The 19,463-nt window shown below is 35.8% G+C and overlaps 1 protein-coding gene and 1 long non-coding RNA gene across 5 annotated transcripts; one reads left to right on the top strand and one right to left on the bottom strand.

Annotated features, from left to right (window-relative positions):
• Positions 1 to 687: 687 nt before the first annotated feature.
• LOC131427491 (zinc finger protein 260-like) lies at positions 688 to 16,065 on the bottom strand. Of its 4 annotated transcripts, none has more exons than XM_058590727.1 (4): positions 15,906 to 16,065; positions 12,200 to 12,300; positions 11,029 to 12,130; positions 688 to 3,128 (listed from the first exon to the last, which is right to left on the bottom strand). In XM_058590727.1, the coding sequence occupies exons 2-4, from the start codon at positions 12,229 to 12,231 to the stop codon at positions 2,241 to 2,243; spliced, it is 2,022 nt and encodes a 673-aa protein (XP_058446710.1). In that variant the 5' UTR covers positions 12,232 to 12,300; positions 15,906 to 16,065; the 3' UTR covers positions 688 to 2,240. The 4 variants fall into 4 exon arrangements, with proteins under 4 accessions (XP_058446710.1, XP_058446708.1, XP_058446709.1 ...); XM_058590725.1 differs by lacking the exon at positions 15,906 to 16,065 and adding an exon at positions 12,367 to 12,514; XM_058590726.1 differs by lacking the exon at positions 15,906 to 16,065 and adding an exon at positions 12,367 to 12,453 and having other exon boundaries at positions 12,200 to 12,296.
• Positions 16,066 to 16,912: 847 nt separating this feature from the next.
• Positions 16,913 to 18,013, top strand: LOC131432910 (uncharacterized). The gene is made up of 3 exons (XR_009229991.1): positions 16,913 to 17,078; positions 17,174 to 17,402; positions 17,907 to 18,013. It is a non-coding gene; the product is annotated as an uncharacterized LOC131432910 (long non-coding RNA).
• Positions 18,014 to 19,463: the final 1,450 nt, after the last annotated feature.

The following is a 19,463-nucleotide window of genomic DNA, read 5'->3' as shown; positions in this document are numbered from 1 at the left end:
TGGATCTCGGCTTCGGCTTCGGTTGGATGGCAGTGACAACAAAACGATTTATGGAGGCTTGTCGATTTGAGATACCACGACGTTATTAGTTGCTTTTTAAGCCATTGGAATTATATGACAATTTTCTGAAATAAATGTTTTATATTTCATGGCATTTTTCATTTCATAGATTCATATAAAAATCTGAAATCTCCCTTTTCACTTCAACCAATATATGAAATAGTAATTTTCTGGTATCTAAATTTGATATGAACTGATAGATAAATGTGATATGAGCAGAACATTACATTTTACCTATGAAACACGTAACTTTTACTGGATTATGCGTTAAAAAGCTTTTAAATGCCAGTCCATTAAAACCTACGTGGAAAGTAGGGTGGGAAATATTCACATAACTTTTCACGTAACTATAATATGATTATTATTTTGAGTGTAGGAAATAATAGAAATATATTTTCGCAATAACGCTTGCGCTATCCAAAATAATAAACATTTAAACTAGATTTTTTTAAACAAATTAGTTTCAATTTTATGATAAGAATATTATTCTTTGTATTTAAAACCAACAATCGTGACCTCCACCATTTCGTTAATGTTTTAATTACTGCATTTTCAATGTCATCACAACCGGTCGTGTCTTGAACACAACTTTGTAATTTTTTTTAAACCAGCTTCGGGAGATGCTCAGCATGTGCGCCATTTTATTTTGTTTTATTAAAAGAAATACCTCAAGCTTACATGTAAAGATAATGCAAATATAATTTTTTCTTCATTTTTCTGGTTCTGCACTATAAAATAAGAACATAAACCATTTTTATAGCGTTTCATAAAGGACTTAAATCAACCAGACTTTTCAGTATCTCTAGTTTATAAAGTAAGTATGAATGCTTAATGCTTTATTGTTCTGGGCTTTTCTTCCCTAAAGCTTGCTTCATTTAGAATTGGAACAAACTTTTGCTCATATTGTGGCGCTCCTGGTGAACGGATTTGGAAGTTCTTGGCACCCACGCGTCGGGAATTTTGTCAGCTTCACATATGACTTTTGACATTCCGCAAATCAACTGTAATTTGTAAACAATCAACATGGAAGCCGAAAGAAGGGAAAAAATTGTGCACAGTTATTTGGAAAATCCATTGTGGTCTGCATCTAGGCTAGCTAAACAGCTGAAATTGCCCAGAAATACCGTATGGTGCGTAATCAAACGGTATAAGGAAACATTGATGACGATTCGGAAGCCTCAAGCCAATCGTCGGAGTGGAACTGTCGACCGGAAACTGCGTGGTAAGATTTTGAAGACGATTAAGAGGAATCCTAATCCATCGGACCGTGATTTAGCCCATAGTACCGTGAGGAGAACTCGACTCCGGGAAGGAATCAAACCGTATCGAGCTATAAAACAGACAAATTGGACCATAAAACAGAATAGTACGGTCAAAATTCCTGCTCGGAAACTTTATGACCAGGTGCTGATCAAGTTCGACGGGTGTCTTCTGATGGACGATGAAACCTATGGCATGGCTGACTTCGGGCAAATGCCAGGTCAAAAATTTTACTTGGCAACTGCTTTGGGGGATGTTCCAGCCAAATTCAAATTGGTTTTTGCCGACAAATTTGCATTCGATCCCACGACCATCCCGTAATGTTTTGGCAAGATTTGGCAAGCTGTCATTACAGCAAAGTCGTTCAAGAATGGTATGCAGAGAAAGGGATCCAGTTTGTTCCGAAAAACCTTAACCCACCCAACTGCCCACAGTTCCGCCCTATCGAGAAATACTGGGCAATCATGAAGAGGAGACTCAAGGCAAATGGAAAGGTTGTCAAAGACATCAATCAGATGACGACCTGGTGGAATAAAATAGCTAAAACGATGGACGAAGAAGGTGTGCGCCGCCTAATGAGCCGTGTTACAGGAAAAATTCGAGAATACCTTCGAAACCGTGACGAATAATTTTATCCGTATTTTTTCTTAAAAGTATGAAGAATTGTATAAAAAAAGCTCTTGAATTCGATAGTAAATAACTGAAATACAGGCAATTGTCTTTGTTCCAATTCTATCTGAAGCAAGCTTTATAATGCAAAACAAAATCAAATATGGTAAGTTAATATTTATTACTTATCGATAATATCGGAAGTTATCGGAATCATTCTGGAAGCGTTTGAGATGGTTTGCTATGGATACTACGGAAGGCTTCAGAATGCAAGCATTTTTTTCTACGATAGTTCCCTCTGTTGATGCGCTTCATGAGTATTCAATTCCGTGTGCTTTTTTCAGGTGCATATCCAGTGCACTCTTGTAGTCGTACTGCTTGAAGCATCGATCACATGCAAAAGCTCTAATGGCTTCGTGTGATTTCAGGTGCCGCCGGAAGTTGCCTTTGGTGGAGAAAACTTTTGCACATATCTCACACGTATAGGACTCGGCATCTTTTGGAGCGTGCGTTTTAGTGTGTGCGTATAGCTCCTTTTTATCGGGGAACTCCTTCCTACAGTGATAGCAGTAGAACGGAACCCGCGAGGTGTGGTAATGGAAATGGTTCTGAAATAGTTCGAACGTTTGTAAAGTACGTTCGCAAAGATGACACTGCGTCACTTGGTTGTCATCGTTCTCATCGTAGGTGCTTTTCGTGAAATCATATTCTTCAGCAAGCGTAGGTTTGCATTTATCACATTCTTCCGGATTGGAACAGAGATGGGACTTGTGATGTTCCTTCAGGCCTGCCAGATCTTCGAAGCGACTGAAACAAAGTGGACAACGATATTTGCCCTCTACTTGTCCATTTTCCGGATCTTCCGATTGTTCCAGTGACTTGAGATTCTCCAAGAAGTCAGTGGTGTTATTGGCTATGTGCTCCGCTTCGTGTTTCTGCAACGGTTCCTCGTCGGTGAAAGTCTCCGGACAGTAGTTGCACGAAAAGTACAGTACGTTGACGTCCAGCGAAGAATCGTGCACACCCATGTGCATCTCCAATGCCCGCTTGTAGTAGAATCTACGATCGCAAACGTTACATTTGAACTTGTTTCGACCGCTTCCTTCACCCTCGACGGCACCGATCGGACGGTATTTCTTTGACCGTGGGCAATGCACCTTGAACATGTGCTCTTTGTGGCTGGCCTGATAGCAGAACACCTGAAAATAAGGTAGAAATTCAGTACGATTATTGGGAACAGGCATCTAAATACACTAAAGAAATGGTCACAGAAAGTAGAAGTAGAAACACCTGAGAATGCTATTTTGAAGCATCTAATTGCTCCCATATCTCATCAATTATTACAGAACAAATGTTTGTAAAGGATCTGTGACGCCTTCTAGACTCCAGGTTGAATTTTTATCACCTTATTAATTTTACTAGTCCCGTTGCCTCAAAACTATTAAGATTCGTTTTCCTTATTAAATCTCAGACGTATGATAGGCATTAAATGATCGAAAGTAGAGTTGATAGTTCTGATTTATAGCTTCATCAGTCTCAAATCTAGAAAGACGATGTATTTGTCAAAATATCCGACGTTTCGGTCGTTTTTGATGGGCAAATGCCTTGATAAACGCCACCAAAAACAGTCGAAACGCTGAGCAATGGAACAAATACTGCGTTTGCCTAATATTTTAGGCTTAGTAAGCCATGACCTCAAGAAGACCAGTGTATTGATACCTAAAACCAACGGTTGAATGATTTGTGGTACGGTTTGGTCTACTATCCCCTGTGTTCTCCAGACCTGGCCCCCAGCGACTATTATCTATTTCTAAACCTGAAAAGGCTTCTCCAGGGAAGGAAGTTTTCGCCGTAGGTCATTGCAGAAACGGAAGCCTTGACAAATCTTTTTTTATCAAAGGGCATCAAAATGTTGAAGGACCGATGGATCAAGTGTATCGTCCTAGATGGAGATTATACTGAAGTATAAAAACGTAGTCATGGTAAAAAAATTACTTTTTTTTGTTAGACACAGAAATTCTCATTCCATGTAGTAACGGTTATCCGGATATCGAGCATGTCGTGTGGTCGTGCGTAGAGTATCGCGACGCCAGGTCGAAGCTACTGAAATCCCTTAGGGCTCGAGGTAAACCGCCTGAGGTGCCAGTTCGGGATGTATTGGCGAGTCGGGATAGTTTATAAATGCTTCCTCAATATACAAGTGTAATCTGTTATATAAAGTATAATCTCCACCTACAGGTTTGACACTAACCTCCGCCCGATTCTCTCGATCCCCGTCCCTGTCCACCATCTTCATTGGAACTAACAAGATCTTTTTTTTTGTCACTTGTCATTTCGCGTGGCCAGTGTAGGTTCTTCCACAGACTTTTTTCTATTAGATAAGCTAGATTTAGTAAACTTCCAATAAGTGTTACCGAGATATAAGGACGATTTACAATAAGATATCATGAAATGGAGAAATGGGGTAAAATAATCATCAAAACGTTTCGTGCGGCCAGTGTAGGTTCTTTCATTCGATTCTCCAGATTTTTCTACATAAGATAAGCTAGATTTCGCAAACTTGAAAGAAGTTTTACCAAGATTTAAGGATGAATTACAGTAAGGATCTCATGAAATGGAGGAATTGGGGTAAAGTAGCCACCAAAACGTTTCGTGCGGCCAGTGAGGGTTCTTCTAATCGATTTTTCAGACTTTTTTACATGAAAGTAGGCTATTCCAGAATACCGCACCCTACTTCTTTTCATGTTACAGAGCGAATATTATAGGAAACACCAAAACTGCTGTACATTTGGGGTAAAACGAGCAGGATTGCGATTCGTGCGGCCATTGAAAACCATTCCATTGAATTCCTTTGACATTTTTACATAAGAAACGCTTTAGTTTGTTGACCTATCTCAATTAGTTCATGAGTTACAGAATTCTTTGTGGGTTTTCATAGATTTTTTCCCACTGTGCATTGTCTGATCAATCACCGGGTTGCAAAATTCTGGAATATTAGTTTTTTTTATAATTTAGGCTCCCTTGATTACTGAATTACAGAGTCTCAAACGTATGTTTAGACTCAGTCATTGTAAAACTGAATACAGAAAATGCTTCAAAGTCTAAAATGGTTAATTATTTTTATGATGTATAAACATTTACATTTTTTTTATTTTACCACATCGACTTGGACTCCTTTATGTTTCTTTGAAAGCAAAAATGACAGTTAAGAGATTTTAATGGATATTTTTGTTGTCATTTGTACAACTAAATGTGACAAGTAAGTAATAATTTAGTTACCGTACGATTGCGCAGGGCTCCGTGGATATTCCTGCATAGTCTAATGTTTGCTATTAAAATTTATAACAAGATAAGCTCGGGATTACTTTAAATAGAATCCATTTATCTATAAACTTGTCGAACCATACCGATTGAAATAATCAAGAGTATGTAAATTGTTTGGGATTAAAGAAAGAATAACATATAATTATAACCTTCAGAACTAAACTTTCGTTGTTAGGAAGTGCTACTTTTTGGCTTATGACAACAATTGAAAAGATAACCGTTCGAAAATCTGTTTTGTATACTACAATGTTTTCAGATGTTTAACACAGTATGGTTATAATTTTGAGTACACACGAGATTTTACAAGTATTCTTCATATATAGGCAAAGTAGAACCATCGACTTAAAAGAATGAATGCGTTTGTATGTTTCAAGAATTGGTTCGTGTAAAATTCACGCGTTTTAAGTGATAACAGCCTTTAAGTCACCTTTCTACATCCACTTTTCAAAGAAATGGCTGGCGAGCTATAAAAAATAGAGTATTAATTTTTTTAAGGTCAGGCGAAACAGAAAACTTTACTCTACCGTTTACTGTTATGACTTACTCTCAGGCCGCGTACCGAGATTTTCGGAATTCCTCTTTAATGTGAATGTTAATAGGTGGCTTATTGGCGTTTATCACAAAAGACGCGAGAATTGTTCTAGAATAGACAGTTCCACATATATACATTGCAATATCTGACTTTATAATCAGAGCCAATGTGAAAAATGTGAAAAACTTCTATTATAATGACGATCACAATTGGCCACCGAGATCTTGTGTTTGAACATCTTGCGTCTTCTTCCTTTGAGACCACGTGAAAGATGCGGTCTACGCCAGTAGCGCATCATTGATTCAAGACCTCAAAGATAGAATGAGTGTAGCTAGCTATTGAGGGCATACAGTAGCCACATTACGATTCGGTGATGGAAAATTTCATGAAAACTATATGGTACAGTAACCCGGGTACCAATAGCAAACTTTATTATTAAAACAAAACATTTCAACGGTAAAAATTAATATTATTTGGTTTGAAAAAAAGAGCTAAAACATCAAAAATCATAACAAAGTCTGCACGAGAAAAAGCTACAAAATATAAAATTATGTCATTGTAATATCAAAGCAAGTATAATATATCAACAGAAGATGATTGTTTCATTTATGTATTTGATATTCTAGCATTTAGAACAGAATAATATCATAAGCTTTTCTCTTATCTGATTCTGTTTCAGTTTACTCAATTGTATTTTATTAGAAAATATACTTATTGGATCAATTGTATTTAATGAAATTGGAATATCTAATCAATAACAAAATTAAATATAATAACTAAGTTTGAAGCTAAACAGATATTGTACAATTAATTGATTCCTTCGATGAAATATCCAATAATATCAAGTATCGCTGTGACAGTATGGAAACATCAAGACAAGATATAATGGTAAAATTTGTCATTATTTTGATCTTTGTTTTCTATTTACATCTACCCGGGAAGCGTAGCAGTGGTGGTCATTTGGCTGATATTGTTTACCATTATTAATGACATACCTTTCTCTTTACATTGAAATGAACATCCGATATTTTAAGTAAGAATATTCCATTTTTCGTTGAAAATTCAAATGGCACCTCCTATTCGAAAACCCTCCACTTGCACGGAGAAAACACCAATCACAAATTTTCAATATTGAAATTGTTTTTTTTTGCTTTGGTAATTTCAACGAAATGACTCAACTTATATTTCTGTTGATTTCTAATAGTTAGATAGTTAAAAAATGTTGGTAATTGTTTCAGATTGGAAACAATAGGATAGGAAACAAAAATGCCTTTCGTAAATCCAGTAACGTTTCAAGCTCATATTTTCGAAATCACTTATTGATCGTATTGCTTTTAATAAATGGAACTCGAATATAATTATTGCGAACGTGATGACCCTAGCGGTAGGAACTTTTGGCTCTCACACTAATATTAGTACAAATGCCACATGCCGTTAAAATCAGGGATATCGGATAAAATTTTTAAGCCGTTTCGTTAAAACTTTTGTTCAATCAAACTGTTTCTGTCGTTTTAAGAAGCAAAAATGAATGTCAAATGCTCTAAAGATGTGAATTTCAAAAATGTCCTTTTAATATTTGATAATAAGTAAAATCTTTAAAAATCTGTGGGTCCATAGATATCTGCAGCGTTAATCAGACATCTGTAAAATCAGAGATAAATCAGCATACTGGTATTATTGGATTTCATATATTGGGCTTATTTGTATAATCAAGCATAAAATGTGCAATACACCCAAACCTTCAATTACTAACCTTATATATGTACATATGTATTGATATACGTACACATGTGTGCCAATATTTATATTCCTAATACATATGGGGCATTCCATGCAAAATCAGCCACCCAAAATTTTTTTTCCATCTAACTGTTTTTTTTTCGGTGAAAATATTCGACTCGTATTTTTTTTATTTCAATATGGTACGTGGAATTTTCGAGATATGATTTTTTGAATTTTCGCGTTTTCAAAAAGAGCCTTTTTTCAACAGCCTATACTGTAAAATCGTGTAATTTATAAAATCGCTTATTTGAAAGCTAAGGAAATTCCACGTACCATATTGAAATGAAAAATACGTTTCGAATATTTTCACCAAAAAAAAAAAAATAGTTAGATGAAAAAAAAAAGTTTTGGGTGGCTGATTCTGCGTGGAATGCCCCATATACATATTGGATAAATAAAAGCGATCATCTATATGTATAAATATATACACAAATATGCACGCGGGTATACAGACACATACATGCATACATACATACATACATATACATACATACATATATGGATGTATACAGTTTTCTAGGATTTATAGATTAGAAAATTGCCCAATCTTGGATCTTGTATACCGTAATAAATCTATACCTAGAAAGTGAGGAAATAGGGAGCGGGTCATTTCGCCGAAAGCCATTTTGCCGGAAGTCGTTTCGCCGAAAGTCGTTTCGCCGAATAGGTAATTTCGCCGAAAGAGTCATTTCGCCGAAAGTCGTTTCGCCGAAAGAGTCATTTCGCCGAAAGGGTCATTTTATCAAAAGGGTTATTTCGCCGAAAGGGTCATTTCGCCGAAAGGGTCATGTCTCCTGTATGTTATGTCTCCTGTATAATTGATGTGGCGCAACCACATAACCGAAGCCAAGATGGCTCGGCGGCACAAAGCCGTAGCCGCACTTGATTTTATTTTTATTTTCACTTAATAAACTGAAAATATTACATACATTTGCCTGGTGGATACACCTATGCAATTGCTTTGATGATTAGTAGCTAATAGTCAACAATTTTTCTTGGAAACTCCGTTCTGAGGTTCATGAATCAATCTTTATTCAAGACGGGCGTTAACGCTATCATCTTTCATTTGTCTTTATTTTAAATCAATTCTAATTACGATTTTAAGACGATTTCAGGATTCGGCGAAATGGCTTTCGGCGAAATGGCATTCGGCGACATGGCATTCGGCGAAGTGGTCCATTCGGCGAAATGTCATTCGGCGAAATAACCCTTTCGGCGAAACGGCTTTCGGCAAAACAGCTGATCCGAGGAAATTCACGAGTAACTTTTTCACATAGCAACCAGACACATGGGAATCCTATATATTATATGAGAACAATGATTTTCAGTGTAAAGTCGAAATATACAGATGATAGATTCGTTGTTCTGGCCTCATGCCATATTACTAAAATGGGTTGCAAGGACATGCTACGGTGATGAATGCTGAAATTCGAAAAATGCTTTAGAGTTACTGAACAAACAAAATCAATTCGCCTTCAATGGTAGAATTCTCGATGGAGAAAAATTATTGCTTAGATCAACTGTAAATACAAATCAGTTATCAGGAATCAGAACAAATTGGCTCAAGTCCGTTTTCCATCAACAGTAATATGACTGGATTAAAAATAACAGCAGTAAATGACAGTCGGTAAATCGAATGGACGAAAGAGCAAATTCAAACAAAAAAGGTGCAATTTCAGGGCATTGAGCAAAATGAATCTAAATTATCAATTGTAATTTTTTTCGAATTTTAAATTCAGAAAACTAATTAATTCTTTTACCAAAAAACTGATATGAGCCTCTCCGTGATACAATAGCTAACTAAATACAACAAATTAATTAATTTTTTCGACTAAATTTTGATATGAGTCTCTCCGTGAAACAATAATTTCGATCAAGGTAGGACAAATAAATGGCTAATAACGAAATGTGCAAAAACCGGACGCAAGCATAAATGTTAAAGTCTTTGACAACCATCTTCAGTGGAGAAACAAAACGGAAACTCTTTTGAACTCAAAAACCATAGAAGAACTTATCCGAGTTTTCCAGAGTAAATGTAAATTCAGTATTTTTTTTGACAGAGACTTCCTACGTCAACTGTAGCTGTAGAATAGTTGTCACTATTGTCAGCGCTGAGTGAAAGTTTTCATTATCAAACAATCAAATAAAAAACATTTTCTCTAGAAAAGTTAGGTTAGTTTTTCTCTTATGTTTACATTCAAAGTGGTTTTGTTCGATTCGGGACCGCTTTTGAACCATGTAGATCAAAATTTGATCCTTCTCCACCATTTAGGGCCGGTCAAATATGACTCCAAGATTAAGTCTGATGGTTTTACACGGATGGAGAGAAAATTCGATTGAATAACTTAGAAAAAAACAGAAATGTATTTTCTTATGCATTCAAGTAACAATTTGCATGTTTCATCACAGTGTTTTTGTAATGATTGTAAAATAATTAATATTACTATTAGTGAAATCTATCCAAAAACCAAAATGGATTATGTTCCAAATCGTTTTTTTTACTGCCTGTGCATTCCAGCGGCTTCACATCTGATTGTCACTCAACAAATATGACTGCCATGAAACATATCAAATTTTTTATGATGTTCGGAAAGTTGCACAGCTGTTACTCGCATTGTTTATCAAACAAAGAACTTGTAGCAAATCAAACAAGTAAACTTTGCTTTTTCGATCGCAAAATAGTTACTAGGAGAGTTAAGAAAACCAATAAAAGAACAATGTTTGATTGTAGGGTTCTTCAAATCGCAAACTGCAAGTTACGCAAAAGTAGAGTCTAAGTAGAAGCTGTAGGAAAACGACTCGGCACCCAAAAATACACGGAAAAATTTGTATCGCAATTTCCACAACTATCAATAATATTTTAGCTTGTTATGGAAACAAACACTGGACTTTAATGCAATAGCCGTAGAACAGTGAAGAAGTTACTACTGAAACAGTTTGCTAAACTTCAAGTGCTTGATGGAATATTAGAATATAATTCTTAAAATCAAAAGCACTTAGTGTTCTCCGTGTGAAGCTGAACTACTTTCAACGGTTAGTAAATAAATATAAAATTATATGGATTTAAACCGAACCATTTCTCTTTCCCCGCGAATACAAACGTGGATTTCTTGGGAGTATGACTTTTTGAATGACTTTTCCGTAGAATATGAAAGTTAATGATTTCATGCAGTTTTATCTGTTTTTTTTTTAGTTTAAGAATTTTGAATTATTTTTCAAAAGCAATGCCATTATTTGTAAACCCAATTAAATAGTTATAAAAAGAGTTATCTGTTGGTTCAAACAGAATCTAGATTTTTTTACTCTTTTAATAATCATCAATATCGGTTACGACTCTAATATAATTTCGTTACGATTTTCGCGGGAGTAGGTTTTAGAATAAATCGCGACTTAGCACAGTAAAGAGATCTGTTCAATCGTAAGATAATAGAAGCCTCCACTATTTTAGAAAATTGTCTTACCTTATCACACATGGTGCACGCGATGACGTGCGGTTCCTGGAGCTTCTCGTGATACTGCAGCTGACACTTCTGGTTGAACGTCTTGTGACACCGGGCGCACTTGTACGCATTGGAAGCAATGTGGACCGTTTTTTCGTGCGTACAAACGGTGCTTTTGTGGTTGAATCTCTTATCGCAATAAGAACATTTGTACGGTTTCTCTCCGGTGTGCAGTCTCATGTGAATCGCCAACCGCTGCTCGTTGTCTAGCACTTTGTTGCAGCGGTCACATTTGAGGGCTTTCTTGACCGTTTCGTGTGTTCGGGAGTGAGCTATCAAATTCGACTGATGATTGAAACACTTGAAGCAGATTTTGCACTGGTACGGTTTTTCACCCGTATGCAAACGCATATGGATCAGTAGTTTGTCCTCAGACTTGAAGACTTTCCCGCATGTCACACAGGAAAAATTGTTATCGACTCCATTCTCCCCGTGCACCTTCTCATGGCAAGTCAGTGTGCTTTGGCTGCGAAATTTTTTCTCGCACATCCTACACTCAAAGGTCGGTTCCTCGTTGTGGATCCGATAGTGTTTCTCCAGTTTTGTCTTGGAATCGAAAGCCCTAGCGCAGACCTCACAACCGTAACTGAGCTTCGGGGGCACTGTCACGGGAACATGATGCTGGAGAATAACTCCTGGCTGACCGGAATGAACTGGCGAGGGCTGAACGCTGTACGATCGATGTTGATCTACACCGGAACTAACTGACGACGCATTGGAATGATCATGATGGTAGTCGTGAGTCATGTGGAAGGCAGTAGACTGCTGACCTCCGGAGTTTTGCTGCGGGTGCGACAGATAATGGTTGGGTATTAACTGCAGATCCAGTGGCTTAGCATAATACACCGGTTTCGTGTCGAGGTGCAACGATTGCTGTTCGTTATAAACGTGGGCATTTTGACTGTAGTTTACGGGAGGTGTATCAGTTCCGCTCTGTGATCCGGATGGTATATGTTCCTGTTTCAGTATTACGTTCGTGTTCGGTACTTTCAGAAAACCACTGGAAGAACTTGGTTGAAAAAAACCGGAGCTACCGCCTGCTACCGAAGAGCTGCTTACGGGACTAAAAATATGATAATGATAAATCAATGTCAAAGAAAAAAGCTTCGCCGTAATCCGACTTCAAACCTACTAATGTTTACTGTTGAACGCATTATACTCCATTTCTGTATATTTCCGGTTTGTTGGTGCGATTAATTTAAACGAGTTTAATTTCAAATTATTGCAGTCTATCTGAAATGTTGGAGGGAATAAGATAGCCATAACGAAAACAGATCAGTATAACTGTAGAAAAAGTACTTTATTATTTCAATTTATTGCACACAGCCAAGACAACAGTACTTTTCTCCTCGCAGCACGGAGATAAAAAAAATTTTCAGCATTTGACAGACACGGAAAAACGAACCGGCCGACAAATGATTCGTCAATTGATATGATGTAGCCGACATAAATGGTATTTGTCGAGACTTGCTTGCTTACTTGCGTGAAATTTTTTGCACGCTAATGGTAAACAAAGCAAAAGTTTGTTATTTGAAATTCTCGATGGTAGTTTTGTTATTAAATAGAAAATTCTCATTGAAAACCAATTTGTAACACAAGTCGATTTCAGTGAGTTGAGTGCTAATTTTACATTCCAGTGGTTACAGTGGTCATATCAATCACAGTTTCTTCAATCATTTCGCCGGTTCAATCCAGATAGTGAGTTTTTTCATCTCAGTATAATAAATTCACTCGTTCGTTTTGAACTTATGCTCTGTTTTGCAAATCTACAAAGTGTGAATATCTATCGAAATTGTGTACATTACACAGAAAATTTTACAGGTGACATAATTCTACAAACGAAAAAATTTACAACTACTCAACGTGTCAAATGACGCAATATTCCATTCATACAGAATTTTACAGGATCCTAGTGTTATTTGCAATTGCCGCTGTAGGGATTTTTATGTATCAATTATTATCATGCAGATATGTGCCTCTGTGGTTCAGTAAATTAACTGACATGTTTTGTGATCTAATGTTCAAGTCGCGCTGTTCCTAACGGTCTTTTGTTTTTTATTTCGTTCGATTTCAAGCCGTGTAATTTTCAAATTACACAGTTTCACTTGTTCTTGAACATAAAAATTTTGTGTGAAATACGACACGCCATTTATGTGCATCTTATAAGATTTAAAATCGCAAGACTTTTTCGATCTGTATTACACGAACAAAATGACGTAATGAGCTAAAAACGTTGTATCAATGTAATAATACAGTTTTTTCTGCAATTCTGTCGATTACGCCGATGTTCATTTCACATCGAAGAGAAATCACACTAAGTAAAATTAAATTCTTTTTGCTGCGTAGGGGAAAGCGCCCTGCTGGCTCCAATCTTTTTTAGGCAATTAAACTTTTTCTAAACACTATATTTTCGCAGGATCTTACTACTATGCAAGTTTAGTCATTATCGTCTGCTGCCAAATATATAGTAAACTGAAAATATCATTAGGTACAGTGCAAATATCTCTATTTTAGGTATAATCATACCAAGAAACAAAGCCATTTCTATGATATATTAGTTTTGGTGGGATCGAAATTTTTGATTTCACTTATAGTTTCTGACGCGAATATTTGTTTTTTTCTTGTTTTCTATTTTGACAATTAAATAGGTATAATGTATCTGGTGGAGTGCCTAAAAAAATATAAGCCCTGGGCAAAACTTGATTAGATGCCCCCATCGTTTGCTTAGCAAGCCAAAAAATTAGTTTCCTCAATTCCATCTCGGTAACGGACAAATCCAAAAACTGAGAGCATGGTTGTCTTGAAAAATCTGTTTTTATCGATTAATTTTTATCACAGAATCATGAAAAATTATGTTTTCCAGTCGTATTGAATACCCACGTTCTCGAAAAAATACTAATACGTATAGAATAATCCCAATATATTCTTATGGAGGGTATATTATAACACTTTACCTTACTCATCGTGCGGGCAAGATATCGTGCCACACGCTTAAGAAAATATTTTGTACACTGAAAATAATTTGCACGCTAGCATCACGTGCAAAGTATTTGAACTATCACAACTTGTAGAACACATGAAATTCATGAAAACATACACTTAACTCATAAAATGAGTGTAAAACCTGTTGATATTTAAAGAAAATCATGTTACATTTATCTGAAATGCACATATTAGGCTCTCTGACAGCTCACTTACAACCACAAATGCAAATGAGATTAGTTTGTTTTCATCAGGAAACGAATGCATTAAACACAAGTCAGACGATCAATCAATTGATTGATTTATTATTTTTTTTAGCCGAATATTGCTCGCGTATCCGACGTTAAAAAGTTCCGTGAATTTGACGTAGTGTCCTTTCATATGAATTGCTTACAATTAATGTTGTTGTTCCGTAATCGTTCCATTCAGGTGATAGTCGCTTGATGCTGCGTGTGAATCGCTTTTACATATTGTTTTGTTTTCATCAGGAAACGTGTTGGCCTTCCATTTTTCAGTAGGGCCACCGTTCATTTTTCACCGGGCATAGAAACCTCAATAAGATATATTGTTACCTCTAGATTTCATATGAATTTCATATGAATGACACATTGTTTTTCATATAGATTTCAATTGAAACACAGTTGACCGACATTTGTGCTGTACTCATTTCCACTTGAAAATGAAGTGTTTAACACATGCAGTTCGATTGAATAGCAAAACACATCACATCCAAAAGAAAAACACATCAAAGCTAAGTGAAAAATAAACTTAGCTTGCGACTTAGTGAATTTGCACATGAAATCTTAAAACTTGATGGTACAAATTTTTATCAGTGTACATGGAATTGCATTTCTCGGGTAATTTTTCAACAGGGCGTATAAGCAAGTGACAGTTTCTCTTTAATCACTCTCTCTTTCGATTATTGTGATGTGATTAAAAACTTTTTCTTTGATATCACTATTCTGTTTGAAAATCGAAAGTTTCGGGTATTATTTCATGCAAAGAGTTGAGTGATAAACGTGGAAACCGCTTGGTAATTAATAGAAGAGAAAGTAAACAAAGAGAAACTGTCACTTGCGTATACGCCCTTTTGAAAAATTAACCGAGATTTGTGATGCCACGGAAAGTTGTGCATAAATATTTAGTGTTATTTTAACATTTAACTTGATTATTTCCTTGATGCCAATGTTTAAGATTTATCTGGAATTTATGTTTTTTATCCAGATTAATTATTAAATTTAAAAAATAACAATGACATACAAAATATTATTTTTCTCAGATCTACTTTTAATGAATCATTGATCGTTAATCGATAATTTTCCATTTCGATTTGATATGTCAGTGAAGGCATTTCACTACAACCGCTATTCTAAAGAGTTGCTCAAGTAAAGTAGAACTTGATGTTCGTGTAGGGCTTCAAGTTAAACGGTTATGCACGAGTTCCAGCACTGACGAGTTGAAGACGAAATGAAATAATAAACAAAACTTTTATCTTCACATATTTATAATTCCAGATTTCGTCAAACTTTTTCATGTGCAATGCACAAAATATATTTTCAACACTTGGCATCCTTGTTTGGAGTGGAGCTTCCATTCGCAGGTCTTTGCAAAAAGTGTCTTTAACTGTAGTCCTGGAAAACGAAGTAGGTTTCTGACATTCACGAGTTCGCCAAATTTACAAACAGGTCCCCGGCATTTCAACTGTTACGTTTCTCCCAATTCAATACCATAGTTATTCGATATATTAGAGTATCAGTATTTTAGCTGAACTATACAGCTGATTACAACACAAATAAAACGAGTCATCGGTCTAAAGCTGCTCAAACATAGCATCTTCTAGTAAATGTGTTTCGTACTTTCAATCATCTTAACTCAATCGCACTTATTCTCTTCTTATTTCACAAACGGAAAAATAAATCGCACCAGTGTATATCACAACATAAAAATTCAATTACAAATAGTAAACGATGTTCAATTATTATTATGTTTTGCATTCTGTTAAACTTCTCGCCAGAGATGCCAGGTAAAAATTTCAAATATCTTCAGACTCGGTCGAAAAGCCGGTGAACTAAAAAATAAAAGTTTGTTGGTTTCAAGTTCACTATGAAAACAAGACACGATGATTTTAAAAACCTGCAGTTTTTGATGAACGTCTGCAAAGAAAAATAAAAATTTTCATGGGCTGCAAAAATCACCAACGAAATTGAAGATTTAAGAAATCTTCTGATTTACAGACAAATCTTCAGACCTGACATCTCTGCCGTTCGCTGTGCTTATTTTGATTATTGTTTACCTGTCGCTTGAGCGGCTACCCACAGTCGACTTTGCTGGCGTTACATACGTTGCTGCCTGTTAGCAGTTACGAAAAGAGCTGCCAGATTCATTTTTTTAACGTTATGAATTTGTATTAGAGTGTACCGTTGCAAAGTCGACAAATGAAATGTTGATTACTGTAACGTGTGTGAATGGTTACAAATTACTTATTTGAATACTGGTCAATTATGTGTGTACATAGAATATACAAAGTAATATAAAAGAGCATGCTTATTTAATAAATTTCTTTATGACAGTATTACTGCACAAGGTTTGGTGCACTTATTTTAAGAACATTTTGGTACCTAATAGAAGGTAAAATAGTATGTATTTGAAATGAAAATATATCATATATCAAAAAGGGTTTTTATCACTGTCATCTGTCACTACATTACTTGAACATGGCAATTTTCCCAGTTTCTTATTTATTTGAAAATAAATTCAATCCTGCCTCTAGTAACTGGTTGAAAATATGGTGTATGGTTGTATTTAATTCGATACGGTAATACAGTACATGGTAGCAGTAAAGTGAGATCTAGGGTAATGTAAATAATGTCACTTTCCGGGCAAAGTACCGAAATATATTTGTCATGCGCTATTGACATCTATTTGTATGGACCGCCGTAATCAAATCTTCATGGTATACGGACGCGTGTGGACATATTTTTGTGCTCTCCAGATCAGGTTTAAGTTTTCGAGTGATGTTGAAATTTCATGTATGAAATTTTTCCACACCGATAAATTTATTATTATTTTGATAAACCGATTGTCACTACTCTAAAACTTTTCTTTAATGTATTAATTTCTAAAGCGCAAAAGGTCGAAGTAAAGTGGGAAATGTCAAACACTGTCATAGTACAAAATGGCGCCAGAAGATACTGACCAAGATCTCGACCTTGTTCTTCTTGTTATGCATGAAGCCATTCCATCTGGTTCGTTCAAAGAAGCCGCCACAACTTCAGAGCTTGACTCTTCGTTGATTTGATCTCAGCAGGTCCATCAAAAATTGACCAAGTGAAACAAAAGTCGAATAGTGTTTGGTAAGTCATTAAAAGCACTATTTTGACATCACCACAAAAGCGAAGCGAGTTGCAACCTGCAACTGAAAAACATTGAGTAAATAAATGCAAGAAGAATGGATATGCAGTTAAACCACCAAAACAAAAAAGAGGACTTCGGACTACATTTCATTCCAGCAAAAAATATGTTTTTTACTCTTCCATGTATATTCTTCGAACTTTTTTGAACTTTGATACAGTTATTATACTAGTTTTATTGGAAGTTTCCTAACTTACCTCACGATTTTTGAAATTTTCCATTTTTAATATGATCGGTAAAAGTTCAGTGGTTCTACAGAAAATCAGTTTTTTTCATTGGTTTCTTCAGCAAACAGTAAGCTTATTTAATTCTCTCTACTGTAGAAAGTTGAAACATAAAAAGTGTGTTGGAGATGTCACAGACATACCTGGAGGACGTGAATACAAATAAAATTAAAATGATTTTTCCTTTATTATTTAATAGTGTGAATTTCGTTTCGTTTTCAGAATTGTGACGATGCATTTATACCAAGGTACGATTTATTGACGACAACCATGTTCTACCATATAATCAAATAATACGGAATGAGAGAAAAAAATACAGTCAAATGTTATAGTAGAGTTTTCTTGTGTTTGTATACTCAGTAAAAGAAAACTTCGCATAATCTGTTGGGAATATTTTAATCATTCTAAAAATATACGTTTGCAGAATTTAGTCGATGTAAATACTTGTTAGGTACTTTTCGCCATCATTTATGAATTTATCAAACAAATTATTTCGTCCAGCAAATGTAGACTACATATAAATAACCAAAAACCTAATTCAGTATTAAATTTCGAAATATGGAACAGGCGACAGAATTCAGAGCGAAATTCTGTTTCGAAATTCAGATCAAAATTTTAGTTCATGATTTTAGTTCAACTCATTTTCAGAATCCAGAAGAACTGACTTCTGAACCTGAATAACAGAACTGAATAAAGTTATAAAAATTTGTTCCATAATTCGTGTTCTGAAATTAGCTCAGTGCAGTTCCCAATTCTGGTCAAGCATCCTGCTGGCGTTATGGTGTTCGAATTGGTGACTTCCGATGGCGAAAAATGAGGTAATCTTCTGGTCTATATCGGGATTTTAAGCACGGAACTCTGCGCCTAATTCGTATTACTGTTTTTAAATTAGTTGACATAACAACAAAATTTCCAAAATAACTATTAAAGACTGTCCCAGAAAGTATGGACGCACTCTGATTTCGCTGTAAATAATTCACAAGTGTTTTATATTCAAATTTTATTTGATATACTGATAATATTAGACTGGAACAACAGAATATTATTCTCAACATTTGCCACTTAACCATTGAGACTAGATGGCGCACTTTCCCGCGAAAGTTCCTCATTAAATTCCGTACAGACTTCTTGGCGACAAGTTTTGACACTTTTTTAAATCTTTTTCGAACTGTTGAATAGTTTCGGCTGCCGAGACATGTTTCCTAAGATGTGCCTTCGTTAATGCCCAAAATTCCTCAATTGGTCGTAGTGGGCAATTTGGTGGATTCATGTCTTTTCGGACGAAAGTGACATTTTCGGTAGTATACCATTCTACCGTTGATTTCGAGTAGTGGCAAGAAGCAAGATCTGACCAGAAGACAGGATCCTTGTGGCTTCGAATCATGGGTAGAAGTCGTTTTTGTAAACATTCCATGATGTATATTTCTCTGTTCATTGAAGCAGTGGCGATGAAGGGTTTCGAAACCTTACCACAACTAAAAATTGCAAATTTTTCGACTTCAATCGATGTCTCGGACTGGTTTAATACTTGGCCTTCTCGCAGCGTATAATATTGTGGTTCCGGCAAGGATTTGTAATCGAGTTTCACGTAGGTTTAGGATAACGAATGGAACCTCAAAGCAGCAATAGAACTTAGAGTTCGTGTGGGAGCGAAAGAGTGAGCAAGAGTTTTAATGTGTGTAATAATCAAAGAGTAAGCAACAGCAAGAGTGCGAAAGTGAAAGAGTAACAGGTGCAGTAGGAGTGTGCATGCTTGTCTGTACGCGACTGAGTGAGTGA

The sequence above is a fragment of the Malaya genurostris genome, chromosome 2, assembly GCF_030247185.1.
Source record: "Malaya genurostris strain Urasoe2022 chromosome 2, Malgen_1.1, whole genome shotgun sequence".
In the NCBI taxonomy this organism is placed as follows: domain Eukaryota; kingdom Metazoa; phylum Arthropoda; class Insecta; order Diptera; family Culicidae; genus Malaya; species Malaya genurostris.
The sequence above is the reverse complement of the archived record's forward strand: the minus strand, read 5'-3'. Positions and strand labels throughout refer to the sequence as shown.

Excerpts from the sequence above, each read along its gene's own strand:
- LOC131427491 (XM_058590724.1), bottom strand. The coding sequence starts at position 12,330 with ATGGCTATCTTATTCCCTCCAACATTTCAGATAGACTGCAATAATTTG. Across the intron at positions 12,131-12,199 it reads GCGTTCAACAGTAAACATTA|TCCCGTAAGCAGCTCTTCGG; the intron begins GTAGGTTTGAAG and ends TCATATTTTTAG. Across the intron at positions 3,129-11,028 it reads CGTGCACCATGTGTGATAAG|GTGTTCTGCTATCAGGCCAG; the intron begins GTAAGACAATTT and ends CCTTATTTTCAG.